This window comes from Periplaneta americana, chromosome 7 (assembly GCF_040183065.1).
Source record: "Periplaneta americana isolate PAMFEO1 chromosome 7, P.americana_PAMFEO1_priV1, whole genome shotgun sequence".
Lineage (NCBI taxonomy): Eukaryota > Metazoa > Arthropoda > Insecta > Blattodea > Blattidae > Periplaneta > Periplaneta americana.
The window spans coordinates 9413781-9428126 of record NC_091123.1 but is presented as its reverse complement, the minus strand read 5'-3'; the positions used below and the strand labels follow the sequence as shown (position 1 = coordinate 9428126).

The 14346-nt window shown below is 34.6% G+C and overlaps 1 protein-coding gene across 1 annotated transcript; it reads left to right on the top strand.

The window, feature by feature from the left end:
- The first annotated feature begins 294 nt into the window (after window positions 1-294).
- On the top strand, window positions 295-13645 carry LOC138702887 (ATP-dependent DNA helicase Q1-like). The gene is made up of 12 exons (XM_069830264.1): window positions 295-476; window positions 593-766; window positions 980-1159; window positions 1446-1576; window positions 3762-3936; window positions 5981-6147; window positions 6793-7023; window positions 7111-7212; window positions 8326-8480; window positions 11948-12126; window positions 12537-12719; window positions 12869-13645. Exons 1-12 carry the CDS (start codon window positions 440-442, stop codon window positions 13456-13458), a joined length of 2304 nt encoding a protein of 767 aa, XP_069686365.1. The 5' UTR covers window positions 295-439; the 3' UTR covers window positions 13459-13645.
- Window positions 13646-14346: the final 701 nt, after the last annotated feature.

Sequence of the window (14346 nt, the reverse complement as noted above, 5' to 3'; positions counted from 1 at the left end):
TTTAGAATATGGAAGTGACCCGAAGGATTACCGAAATTCTCCCACCGCTATCATGATTTTGAAAAATTTCAGCAAAGCTTGTTAGTTTTCCTAGAAAATAACGTTAGATAGGTCAGTCAGTGCGAAAGAATATGAAGTAAAATCGCATACATTATTTTAACTATAAAGCGATTTTTATCTTTCTTCTCGAATTTCCAGAATGCTTCACCAAATTTCTCCAACATCCAAAACTTCTCCAAACAGTAGAAATTTACCCAATTTGAGGGAAGATCTTCCGACCTGCCAACCCTAGGCAGCCGGAAAAGGCTCTTTTGTGGAGGACGTTTGAAAGTAGTTGTATTAATATAATTGTGATTTTTTAGGTTTTAATTTAATAGCATTCGCTTTCCACTATTCCAAATTATCTCCCTGTGGTAAATGAATAGTATAAAAATACAAAATGGAGGAAATGGAATGGGAAACAGATAATTCTAAAGGTAGCCTGAATCGTCAAAGTTTTAGGTTACGATTGAAGTATGTTATTAACATCTCATAAATCATCTATATTGAAATTGTTTGTAGTCATAACGAGAAAACATTGATTTGCTTATAGTGACAGAAGAGGAAGAACTGGCTGCAGCTGAATATGAATTGAGTGAAGTTGAAGCTCAATTGCTAAACCTTAGCGATAGGAAACAATTATTGTTACAACGAATCGAAAAGATAAAGGATACAATTTTATTGAAAAAGAACCACCTTCTCACTAGCCGGAACTGGGCCAGTACTGGTATGATCGTATAGTTTTATTGTTATACTAGGCTGCTGTTTTTTTAGTATGCCTACTAATTGACAAGGAGTAGCAATACATGAATAGATACGTTTGCATGAATAGCTTTGGGACGACGAGTTCAATTGATCATAATAAAAAAAAGTTTAAGTTATAGGCTACTTGTGCATGCTTAAGGTAACGATAAGTTAATAAGTTATTATGCTGTTTCAGATTTTCCATGGTCGAATAAAGTGAAAGAAATACTGAAGTCCGTCTTTAAGTTGAGTGGATTTCGTCCACTGCAACAGGAAACGATTAATGCAGTTTTGTCCAATGAGGATGTTATTCTCATTATGCCCACAGGAGGAGGAAAGAGTCTCTGCTATCAGCTTCCAGCGCTTGTTAAGAGTGGTAATATGAAAAGACATTTACAAGTAAACTACTGTTTTTCTCTTCCACTAGGATCTTGATGCTTTTATTATTGATAGGCCAAGTTGTTTTATGCTTTCTTTCTAATCAAGAACAATTTTCAAGTATAGAGGCCTACTTATTGTGAAATTAAATGGAATGAAACGAAGAACAGTACCATGAAATTTCAGTATGTTTTGAGTCAAAAAGCAAAGGTACATTTTATAATGTTTTTCAGTCTATACTTATTGAATGTTACAAACATAAGATGTTATTTCTTTGTGCACAGGTATCACTCTGGTTATATCCCCATTAGTTTCCCTGATGGAGGACCAACTGATGGGTCTCAGGGGACTTAATGTACCAGCTGCTATGTTTAGTGCCACCAGTACAAAGGAAGAAGTAAACTCTATTCAAGATGTATGTATATATGTTTAGTGAGCAGTCCAAAGACTGGTTGAAACCAGTGACACTAGTATGTGCAGTTCATACAGTCAGGGCGAATAATGACAAGTTAAGGGCCTACTATTGGACAAAAAAAATTGTTAGAAGTTTCTTTGATTTATTAGTCAAGTCATAATGTCGTAAGTTGATGTTACATGCAGAAGAGTACAACAAAGAGTTCATTACCTGACGACTGCTGCTGCTTTTACGATTCTGTCATCTTATAACTGAAGCAGGGGCGGATGCAAGGGGGGAGGATTAAGGGGATATAGCCCCTCCCGAAATTTTGAGAACAATACGAAACAAGAAACAAAAATAATATTAATTTTAATTCGTGAATGTACATAGGAATTAGAAAGTTTTCCACGTAAATTCTCTTTGCTAAAGTGTTAAATTCCAAGAACTGCAGGAAGACGAACACAGCGTTCTTACTTCAAGACAGAGAGTCATGAAGAGTATTTTAAGGCTTTTAATTTTCCTTCTCTTCTTAGACTATTTCATTAGTCAGCTCAAGGACAGGTTTTTAAATCATAAGGGAATCCTAAAGTCCATACAAACTTTTCTGCCTAAAAACATAGTGCGAGCATCAGATGAAGATTTAGAAACTGCTGTTTAGGCTATAGTAAATCAGTGGCCCAATGATGTTGATGCGTCACCAGAGTCTTTCTTCAATGAATTGAAGATATGGAGAAGAAATCTTCTTGATCAGAAAAATCTTCACCTAATACCTACTGATTTTATATCATTTTGAACAGATGCAATGCACTCGCAAGGCACTGAAACTTTTCTGCACGTTGCCTGTAACTACAGCAACACTAGAACGGTCGTTCTCAACATTTCGGTATTTGAAGACTTACTTGAGGAGCACGATGGGAGGAGATAGATTAAGTGGACTGGCCTTGATGTATATACATCAAAATGTAGAAGTAAAAGCTCATGAAGTACTGGATGAAATGTCTAAGAAGCCTCGTCGCTTTTTTCTGTAAATGTCATTCTGTCATTGTTTTTGTATTGCAGTCATTGTAAATGTTAAAATTAAAAAATTATGGTTTATTTAACAACTCTCGCAATTGCCGAGGTTATATCAGCGTCGCCGGTGTGCCAGAATTTTTTCCCTCAGGACTTCTTTTACATGCCAGTAAATCGATTGATATGAGGCCTGTCGCATTTAAACACACTTGAATGCCATCGAGCTGGGTTGGGGTAGAACCCGCAACTTCGAGCAAAGAAGGCTATACCGACTACGCTACTCAGGCCAACTTGTAAATGTTTGTGACTCGGAAACAAATTGTGAGTATATAAACTTATTTCTCATTACTCCATTTTTACTATCTCCTCAAATCCCTCCCCGAAAAAAAATCCTGCGTCCGCCCCTGAACTGAAGTATCATAAATTATGTTTTTCTTGTATCCCCATGAACAGAAATCCAACAGTATCAGAATCAGTGGCTTCAGTTCAGAGATTAAGTCGACGGTGTAGCTGGAAGCATGTAACTTTGTGACGAAGCACTTCTTACCCATACTTACATAATAAAATATGCTTATTTTGATCCCTCATATCATTCCAAAGCGTTTAACAGGCACTTTTTCTGCATCTATTTGTAGCCTACTTGAGAATGTAAAAATTTATGCTTATAATTGTAGTAGAACAAAAACCATGTTGAGATAGTAATTTCTTAATTTAATTCTCATGTAACTAGGTTTTCAGTAACATGAACATGATCATTTATTTCAGGAAATTAAATTTAAATTCTTGTTCGTCAGTTATTATAATAGACTTATCTTCTGATTTTATAACAGTGAAGCTTGTTAATTTTTATTCTTTTTTATGTAAGAAAAGTGATTATTAATATTCGAGTAATTCAAATTATTAGTTAACAGAAAGGAGATTTTGAATTTAAACAACCTCCATTTAAGTTTGCATTTATTATGAAATCACTCTTTCATATGAAAGGTACGGTATTGTATTAGTGACAGCATTTTGTTGACAGTTGATTGGTACATAATTTAAAATATTATTTTATGTATTTAAGCTGGTTTATAGTAAAATTATAAATTTTGCTAAAAATTCTGTAAAATAACTCTTTCTGTAAGGAAGGATTACCATATTATTTTTTACTTTATGTAATAAGTGAAAAATTAATTAAAGTTTGTCTTTACAGGCAATGTTAAACAAAAATGGAAAGCTTAAGTTGCTATATGTAACACCTGAAAAGCTGGCGAAGAGCAAACGTTTCATGACAAAGCTGCAGAAAATGTATGGATTGGGTCGTTTGTCCCTTATTGCAATTGATGAAGTTCATTGTTGTTCCCAATGGGGTCATGATTTTCGCCCAGGTTGGTAGTTTGATCGAGTGATTATTGAGTTACTGCATTTTTAATTTAAATTTAGTTGTTGTTGTTGTTGTTATTATTATTATTATTATTTTTATCATTTTTTTTTTTAATTTACACCATAATAATCAACTTAAATTTGGGATTGTATAGGAAATTTACGCCCTTAGGTTGGAACTGTGGACAACCATAAAACGTTTCTTCCTTTTTCACTAGCCTTAATAATAACTAAAATTATTTTCATATCGGACTTCCAAAAGCGAAATAATAATAATAATAATAATAATAATAATAATAATAATAATAATAATAATAATAATCCGAGGCACGACAGCCCATGAAGGACCAAGACTGACGAGCCGGCTGCTGGCCTCACGTCACATGCTGAAGCAGAGGTGGACGATCATCCAACCAGAATGAAGATATCGGTGTGGTTAGCACGATGATCCCCCCAGCTGTTATAGCTGGCTTTTGTAACCGGATTTCGCTACCTATCGTAGCTCCCCAAGTGCATTACGATGCTGGGTGGGCACTGGTCCTATACACTGGCCAAAATTTCATGAGAAAATTTCTTCCCTTATGAGGACTCCAACCAGCACACATTATATAATGCGAGTCCTAGGTAGGATGCCTTAGACCATGATGCAACGACACGGGACAGTATTAGTAGTAGTAGTTGTAATAATAATAATAATAATAGTCCACTGCTATGGAGTAACTGTTAGCATGTCTGACTGTGAAATTAGCGGGTCTGGGTTCAAATACTGGTTGGGACAAGTTACCTGGCTGAGGTTTTTTCAGGGTTTTCCCTCACCTTCATTTCACTTACACTAGATAACCATCGCAGTTGATAGAGCGTCATAAAATAAATCAATTAAAATATTATTAGTAATGATAATGATGATGAAGATTTTGATAATTATTTTCTAATCGGTTTATTTTATGACACTCTATCAACTGTGATGGTTATCTAGCATGTGAGTGAGATGAAGGTGATAATGTCAGTGAAATGAGTCCAGGGTCCAGCACCGAAAGTTACCCAGCATTTGTTCTAAATGGGATGAGGGAAGACCCAGAAAAACCTCATCCAGGTAGCTTATTCCAACCAGGATTTGAACCTGGACCTGCTCGTTTTATGGTCAGATATGTTAATCGTTGCTCCACAGCGGTGGACATGTGATAATAATGACAATAATGATTATGATGACAATGACAATAATTATAATAAGTTGATAACAATAACAATGCTGATGATGAAAAATACCTTATGTATTTGCACATATCTGAGAAAGATGGTTCTGAGAGATGCCTCATTTTTCGTTTACCTCTTCAATTATCTGTAGTTTGTATTGTATTGTATTTATTCATTCCCTGTACAATCTATTACAGATTATAGGTTCGTCATTAGATACAAACACAAAATACAAACTCAAAAAACACACACACACACACAAAATAAGATTTCTAGTATGAATTTAATTTTAACACTCTTAAGTTTTCCAAAGAATAGTAAAACTGCCAAAAGACACAATAAATAACAAGATATATAATATATTTTCCGTTTGCAAGACATTAAATAAATAAATTAACATAGATTAGGTAAGAACAAGATAGTCCTACATTATTATCAATATTGTTTGGAGAAAAAATTATGTGCAACAGTAATGAAGGTAGGTATTTTGCTTTATAGCTTTAATGTAAGAAATCAGTGATTTTGAACGGCATGGACTGGAGCAGAATAGTTTTTACCCTGGTTTTGAAACCTTCATAATTTAAATGTTTAATATCCCCGGGTATCTTGTTCTTGTGTTATGGTTATGAGTTTCAGAGTTTCTTTTAAAATAGTTAAGATTCTTAAGTTTGAAAGTTTATAGTTCTTTGATGATGATTATGATTCATGACGGCCTTCTTTAATTATCCATTTTATGACATTTGTTGGCAAATTTGTTATTAGAGTTGAATGTGTGCAATAGCAATGTACATTGTAATTGCTAGAGGAAACAGTCATATTGGTCCATGATTGATTGTCATCATTGTCCTGTTATAGATTACAAGTTCCTTGGTGTCCTAAAGGGAATGTTTCCTGACGTTCCTCTTATTGGACTCACTGCTACATCTACATCCAAAATCACAGTAGATGTCCAGAAGATGCTGTGCATCCAGGGTTGCCTAGTGCTTAAAGCCTCTTTCAACAGACCTAATCTTTATTATGAGGTACGTGGCACTTATTGAAATAATATTGTGGTTGTTAAAATATATATTTTTTTCTTTCGTATTTTGTAGTTATAAACTTCACGAATGTACAGTAGTGGAAAAAAAAAAAAACTGGACCGACCCTTGGAGCTGATTTCAGAGCCTTGTTCACTCCAGAGCAACTATAGACTGGTAACTAAGACTTTCGTGGTTCGAATCGTGCCTGGGAAGGAAACTTTTTTTTTTTGTTCCTTATTCAAATTCATTCCCAATACTTTTCGATTGCAGCGATATTTTACTACTTAATTAACTTATTATTCCTAGAACATGAATTTTACTAGCTTATTTTCTAATGGTCTTCAAAATGGGCTATGTCAGCACTCTTTGAAAAATATCGGAGTGCAAGAGGTCAAATGACTTTATTGTTAAACGCCTGGCAATAGAAAACAAATATTTTCCTTTACTTTAGTATATTCAAGAATTTTAACTGGAAGATCTAAAAAATTCACCTGTTGACAGATTGATGACATCGAACTTTCTATAAAATGCTAAATCAAGTAATATAAGTGCTATAAATTGCTAAATTTGATTTTTGAAGTGCTATTTTTTTATTTTAAGTTCCTACCCTCTATCATCTCTAATAATGTGTATATTTTTATTTTATAGGTACGAGTCAAAGCTTCAAACCAAGAAGAGTGTCTGCAGGAACTAGCAGATCTCTTGAAGACCCGATATCAGGGACAATCTGGAATTATTTACACCACTTCCATCAAAGACTGTGAACAGCTTATGTACGATTTAAGGAAAAAGAATTTAAGAGTGGGATGCTACCATGCAAACCTGGAAGCTGAACTTCGGAGCAAGGTGCACTCGAAGTGGATGAGTGGGGAATATCAAGTGAGGCTCTCATGACTGTTGAGACATGAATGTGTTTAGCGAGTATGAGATGTTCTGCCATTGATATTACATTTTATTCTTCTGTAGGCTGTGGTTGCAACAATTGCATTCGGTTTGGGCATTGATAAACCAGATGTCCGATTTGTGATTCATCATTCCTTGTCCAAATCAATGGAGAATTTCTATCAGGTAATGCTAAAGTTTAATGAATATTTCTTTGCCTCCAGTGACAGGTAGCCTATGTGAATGGATTACTGAACCATAGTTTGTCTTGGTCAGTACTTCATACCATTCATACCACTCTAAGTAGATATACAAGGTGCCAACCTTACAATTAAAAAAAAGTGCACTCACTCTCTCGTCCTATCATTCGACATGGGAAATGAAAACTGGTAACAAAGCTATGGAAGCCACTGGCTAATAATGTTACAAGACTTCAATTGCTGAAGGCTGATTGAAGAGCTCAAGATACAGCAAATGAAATTATTATATGACAAGAATTTGATAACCACGAATTGTGGAAACTATATTAAATAAAAATGTTCAAATATAAAGTTATGTAGAAAATGTCAAAATATGCAGAAATATGGTGAATAAAATGTTCTTTAAATTATACCTGCTCTTATAAAGCCCTCTTTGGGGATTAGTGTCATCAATCAAACTTCTTAATATAAGCAGCTGTTTGCTGACAACATAAGGTCCACTATAGTCCACTGTAGTCTATTCAGTTTTTGTTTTTCATGAGAAATGAGGGGTATTTTGATCGGTGTTCATCATAGATGCCTGTTGCTAGTAGCCAGAGTTGGGGTGTAGTCAATATATACTGCAGGGCTGTGTCTTCTGCAACTGGTACTGATGATTTTAATTTACTTCTTTTGTGGTTTATGGATGGACAGTATAGAAGAATGTGTTCCAGATCTTCATCATGATTATTACACCACAGACAAGTAGGATTATCAGAAATGTGAAATCGGTGTAGATACACTTCTGTGACAATGTGACTGTTCTGGCTCTTGTTAAAAATGTTTGAACATGTCTGGGCAAGTTTTTGTACATTTCCAGGTCATTTGGTTTCTTTTGATCAGACTGTAAAATTTTTCCTTTGTCAGAAGAGAGCCAACTGTTGATCCATAGGTTTGTAAAATGAGAGTTTCCTAAAGCAAAGGCACTGGATAGAGATATCACTTGAAGAGGTCTTTGTTGCAAATATGTTGCCTGCTTTGCGAACTGGGTTAACAATAATACAACCCAATCTGATACATCTAGATTATTCTGTTATTTTATCATTATTTTCATTTGCAGGAAAGTGGACGTGCAGGTCGAGATAACAAACGTGCTGAATGCATCTTGTTGTATCGATTGGCAGATGTTTTCAAGCTAAGCTCCATGGTATTCACACAGCAAACTGGTCTTCAGAATTTATACAGTATGGTTGACTATTGCTTGGATACAAACAGGTTCGTTGATATTTATGGCATTTGTAGTAAGATGCAAGGGTGTAGTACTTTTTTTTTAGTCTGTTATTTAATGATGCTGTATCAACTACTAGGTTATTTAGCATCAATGGAATGGGTGATAGTGCGATGGTATTTGACGAGCTGAGGCCGAGGATTCGCTATGAGATTACCTGAAATTCGCTTTACAATCGAGAAAACCTCGGAAAATACAAATCAGATAATCAGCCCAAACACATGTCTGAGTGCAACTTCAGATCAGCAGGCAAACGTGCCTGAGTTACTCCTATGGTACAGTGTAGTAAGGGATGCAAAATAAAAAAGGCATTTCCATATGGTCGTACTAAAGCCTATGGTGCAGCATTCCCACAGGGGAACAGGAGTAGAGCATTGTTTTATGAGAACAAAAAGACCTTATGATAGACAAAACAGTAAACAGAGTTAAAAAATGTCATGCAATAGACTTCAAAGAAAGCTACACTTATAAATCCCTAATAATATGACTAAAAATGCATCATGTGTGATGAATTAGTTTATTTGTTTACAAAAATACTTACAAATGGCTTTTAGAGAACCCAAAGGTTCATTGCCACCCTCACTTAAGCCCGTCAGCACTGTCTGAGCAAGATTAATTCAGTCCCTACCATCATATCCCAACTCCCTCATATCCATTGTAATGTTATCCTCTTAAATTAGGTTCCGAGGCCATAATTCCATACTTAATGCGTATATTTCATGTTTCCATAAACAATGCAGCTATTCCATGTGACTGGAAATCAGCTATAGTGGTACCCATACATAAAGGTGGAAATAAATTAGATGTCGGAAACTACAGACCGATTAGCCTTACATCTGTCGTATGTAAAGTCATGGAGCATTTGATATCGGATTATATTCGTCATGTTCTAAATGCGAAAGACTGGTTTTACAACCGCCAGCATGGTTTTAGGGAAGGCTTCTCATGTGATAGTCAAATTACGTCGCTGGTTCAGGATCTAGCTGAAGAGGTAGATAGAGGCGGAAGAATTGATGCAGTTGTGATTGATTTTTCGAAAGCATTTGATTTGGTACTACATGACATATTAATAGATAAGTTAAGTAGGCTAGGAATAGATAAAAGAGTGGTGCTATGGATCCAAGAATTCTTAAACGGTAGAACCCAGAGAGTTAGAGTAGGTCATGAAATATCGGAAATTGGAAATATAAGTTCAGGGGTGCCACAGGGCAGCGTTCTGGGTCCATTACTCTTTATAATATACGTAAATGACCTATGCCAGAATATTACATCAAATATGAGGCTATTTGCAGACGACTGCATTATCTATAGAAAGATTAGAAATAATTCAGATGTAGATGCTATTCAAACAGACTTGAATAAAATTTATAACTGGGCGTTAATGCAAAGGATGAAAATAAATGGTTCTAAAAGTAAATCTATAACATTTTGTAAAACCCGAGAGGAAACTAGTCTTAATTACGAATTCAGTGGTGTTGTAATTCCGCAAGAACAATGTTGTAAATACCTAGGAGTGTATTTAAACTCCAAACTTTCTTGGGGAGAGCATGTTGATAATGTTACGGGTAAAGCGTGGAGGGCACTTCACTTTATTATGAGAATCTTGAGAAAGGCTAGCCCCAAATCGAGGGAAATAGCATATCTAACATTAGTGCGACCGTTAATGGAATACGGAACTACATGTTGGGATCCCTATAGAATATACCAGATAAATTCCTTAGAAAGAATCCAGTATAGGGCAGCTAAATTTGTTAAAGGTAAAAGAGAAGATGGAAACGATACGATAAAAGAACTTAAATGGGAAACTTTGGAAAACAGACGTAGGAAAACTAGAATAACATCATTGTATAGAGCACATCTAGGTCAGAAAGCATGGGTAGACATAACGGCTCGGTTAGAAAAGCCAACGTACTATGGTAGGAACGATCATGATTTTAAAATCAAATGTAGGAAACAGAAAACGGATGTAGGTAAATTCTCATTTTTAAATAGAACTATAAATGATTGGAATGACCTACCTGCAGCGGTCTTTGAGGGCTGTCCTTCCTTAAGGAGATTCAAGAATAATTTAAAAAGTTGTATATAAAGTGAAAATTAAAATTAAGGTGACATTCAACATTTAATTTTTTTAAGGTGACATGTATTTATCTAGGCTGACGAGTTTACTTCCTTGGTTTGAATTGTAAATTATTTAAAACTAGCGTGTAAGAGGGCCTTAGACTAGAAATGTTTAGTTTAAATGTAGTTCTGTTTATAAGTATGCATAAGGGTGTAATTATTTGACTTATTTGAACTGTTGTATCAGTGAAGCGAGGTGAGTCAGTGAAGTTATGGTTTTACAGTGCAGTGAACAGTTCCGATCAGTGATAATTTATAGCGTCAATGAAATGTGTTCTATAGTGTCAGTGAAATGTGTGCTAAAGTGTCAGTGAAATGCGTCATAGTGCCACTACAGGGAATGAGATGAGAGTAAAGTGAAAGACTATTGAAACTTATGTAGGACCTATAGATAATTATGTAGGTTGTATTGTAAAATGAGGTATTTTATTTTATGTTTTATTATTATTGTGTTAAATTGTATTATGTATTATTATTGTATTGTGTGTAAAATTGTATTGTATATTGTAAATTTTATTATGTATTGGTTATCATTTTATTGTGTATTGTTAATATTGTATATACCACTGCCACTGGGTGCTTGCCCACTTGCAGTGTAAATAAATACATACATATCTACGTCTCGGCCTTCCCAAAGGTCTTTTTCCCTCAGGTCTCCCAACTAACACTATACGTATTTGTGCATTCATCCATACATGCTACATGCCCTGCCCATCTCAAACATCTGGATTTAATGTTCCTAATTGTGTCAGGTGAAAAATACAAGCTTGCAGTTCTGTGTTGTGTAACTTTCTTCATTCTCCTGTAACTTCATCCCTCTTAGCCTCAAATATTTTCCTAAGCACCTTATTCTCGAATACATTTAACCTATGTTCCTCTCTCAAAGTGAGAGTCCAAGTTTCACAACCATATAGAACAACTGGTAATGTAACTGTTTTATAAATTCTAACTTTCAGTTTTTTTGAAAGCAGACTAGATGACAAAAGCTTCTTACCGAATAATAGCAGACATTTCCCATATTTATTCTGCATTTAATTTCCTCTCGAGTGTCATTTATATTTTTGTTACTGTTGTTCCAAGATATTTGAATTTTTCCACCTCTTCAAAGGATAAATTTTCAATTGTTACATTTCCATTTCGTACTATGTTCTGATCAGAAGATATAATCATATAATTTACAAAAATACATTCATAAAATATTTTCCTTCGATTTTAGCAGCAAAAAAAAAAAAAAAAAGCTAATTTTGTATGTTGCACAGTATAGTTATAAAATATTATGTAACTTTAACTAATCTTGGTATCTTGTTATATGCATAATATATCTTTATTTGTGCAGGTGCAGACGTGACATCATAGCATCACATTTTGACGAAGCATGGGATAACAAAGATTGCAGTGCAATGTGTGACCATTGTCGGAAACCAAAGGAAAGAAAAGAAGTGGACATAACCTCATATTGTCGAGCAATGTATAGATTGATTTCAAATGCTGCTGGAAGTGATACCAAACTTACAGGTCAGTTTATTACTTTATGAACTTTGTCATAAATTCTGAATGTTTTTGACTGGTTTATGAAACTAAAACAAGACATAACGTGTTTTTTTTTTATTCTTGTGTTTTTCAATTTATAATATTTCTAATAACTTGTGCAGATCCAGAAACAAAATTTCGGCCACTTGAATTTTCCAAGTTCCAGTTATAACATATTTGAACTGAACGTAGCGCTTGAAATGCATGGCACTAGCCTCTGGTGGACAAAGCAGGTGCAAAAAATAAAAAAATATGAGAACATACTCAGTAAGCCAATAGACGGCAATGTCCCTGGAACTGAATAGCAGACAGGTCCTGGAAAAAACAAAGAAACAAAACATTGATTGAAATGTGAAATGATTTTCATTGATTTTGGTGGTGTTTTGTGATTACAGCACAGAAATTGCTTGATGCTTGGTATAGTAAAGGCGCATCAAATTTACGTGTCCAGTCTATCCCAGTGCCGAAATTTTCTCGAGAGACTGGAGAATCCATTGTTGGTTATCTGCTGATAAAGGGATACTTGCAAGAGGACTTTCACTTCACTCCATATAGCACAATCAGTTACTTAAAGAGAGGTAAGCATTAAAAGATATTATTTATATTTCTGAATGGTGTCGAAAAGACAACCTGGTGGCATTGGATAAAAAAAAAATATTTCTGAATGGTAATTAGTTATCAATTAAACACAAAATAATTAAATATTATAACTTTACGTTCATTTCAGGTCCCAAAGCATCTGCAGCCATGTCTGATAATCATAAAATTATAATGTATTTTAGTGGGAAAAGTTTGACTCCTTCATCTGTACAGAACAACAAAACAACAGAGAAACCTTCATCAGGACATAGCAACAAAGAATCTACTCCATCTTTAAAAGTTGATGGGACTTCATCAACGCATAAGAACAAGAGTTCAACCCCATCTTCGAAGTCCGAAATGACAACACATAGTGACAAGAATTCAACTTCAAAAGTTGAAGTTACTAAAAATTCAAATACTGAGAAAGTAAAGAAGGTATCTGATTCTGGAAAATTAATTTCAAAAGGTGAAAATGCAAAGGGATCAATAGACAAAAAGACTGATAGAAGTAGTAATTCCAAAGGTGCTGTTCACAAACATTTCAGTTCCAATTGTGTACCTAGCAGAGACAGTGATAAGAGAAAGGACTCTAAAATGTGTGTAGGTGAAGAAAAGAAGCCTGCGGTAGTAGATCTGAGTTCAGGATCCGATGATGACTTCCAAGTTAGTGGTGATGCAAGGAATAGTGCCTCACAAAAAAGGAAAGCCATTGTACTTGATAGTGATTCAGACTGAACTTTTGCGTGTGCAGTGAAGACAATTTAAAGATTGTTCTAGTTCTTAATTTGTCAGAAATTATGTTCTTTCTGCAGACAAATGAAGATTCAAATATACAGTAGAATCCCTAGTTAACGTTTTTCTGGGGACAAAGAATAATTAACCTTAAATGGGGGTTTACACTAAATAGGGGTTTGCTATTTTTGTTTAACAATTTTGAATACTTTCGGAAAAATTCAACTTACTTTCAAAAAAGTTACAATAATTAAATTATTAATGATACTGTACAAAAAACTGGAAAGCTTTAATGGGAAGCTGGGTGCCAATCAAGTCTTCTTTTTGCTATTTCGGATATCTTCACATTTGGATTTGTTTTCAATTTTGTGAATTAAATTAACTATTTCCACGAGAGAAAGACGTTCAGTTTCCAAACAGGTGTGACAGTATCATGGAGCAAGGAGGAAAGGAAGGAAAAGTTTTAAGTGTGGAAGATAAAGTTGATGTTATGAAACCAAATTGGTAAAAGGAATGCTGATGTGTGCCTTGAATTTGGTTTGGATAATGAAAAATTGAGAGTAACTTATAGATGCAGTATTTTGCAAAACAGAAACAGAAAAAAATAACTGATTTCTTCAATACATAGTTCCCCAAAAAAGGAATGAGACGATGGAATATTCCTAAGTCTCAGATGTAAGACACTGCGCATGATCGGAGACCAGAGCACTGATACACAAGATAACGAATATTGAGTTACTTAAATTCAAGCTATTTGGTTTGTTGCTAGGATCGTTTCGAAATTCACTTCAAAACCTGTAAAAAATATAGTAATATGACTTAGATAATATATAAATGTATACATAAATTGTGTAGTTAAATTGATATTTGAACCTTCATGACGAGATCGAC

Excerpts from the sequence above, each read along its gene's own strand:
- LOC138702887 (XM_069830264.1), top strand. The coding sequence starts at position 440 with ATGGAGGAAATGGAATGGGAAACAGATAATTCTAAAG. Across the intron at positions 1,160-1,445 it reads TCCAGCGCTTGTTAAGAGTG|GTATCACTCTGGTTATATCC; the intron begins GTAATATGAAAA and ends CTTTGTGCACAG. Across the intron at positions 7,024-7,110 it reads GGATGAGTGGGGAATATCAA|GCTGTGGTTGCAACAATTGC; the intron begins GTGAGGCTCTCA and ends ATTCTTCTGTAG.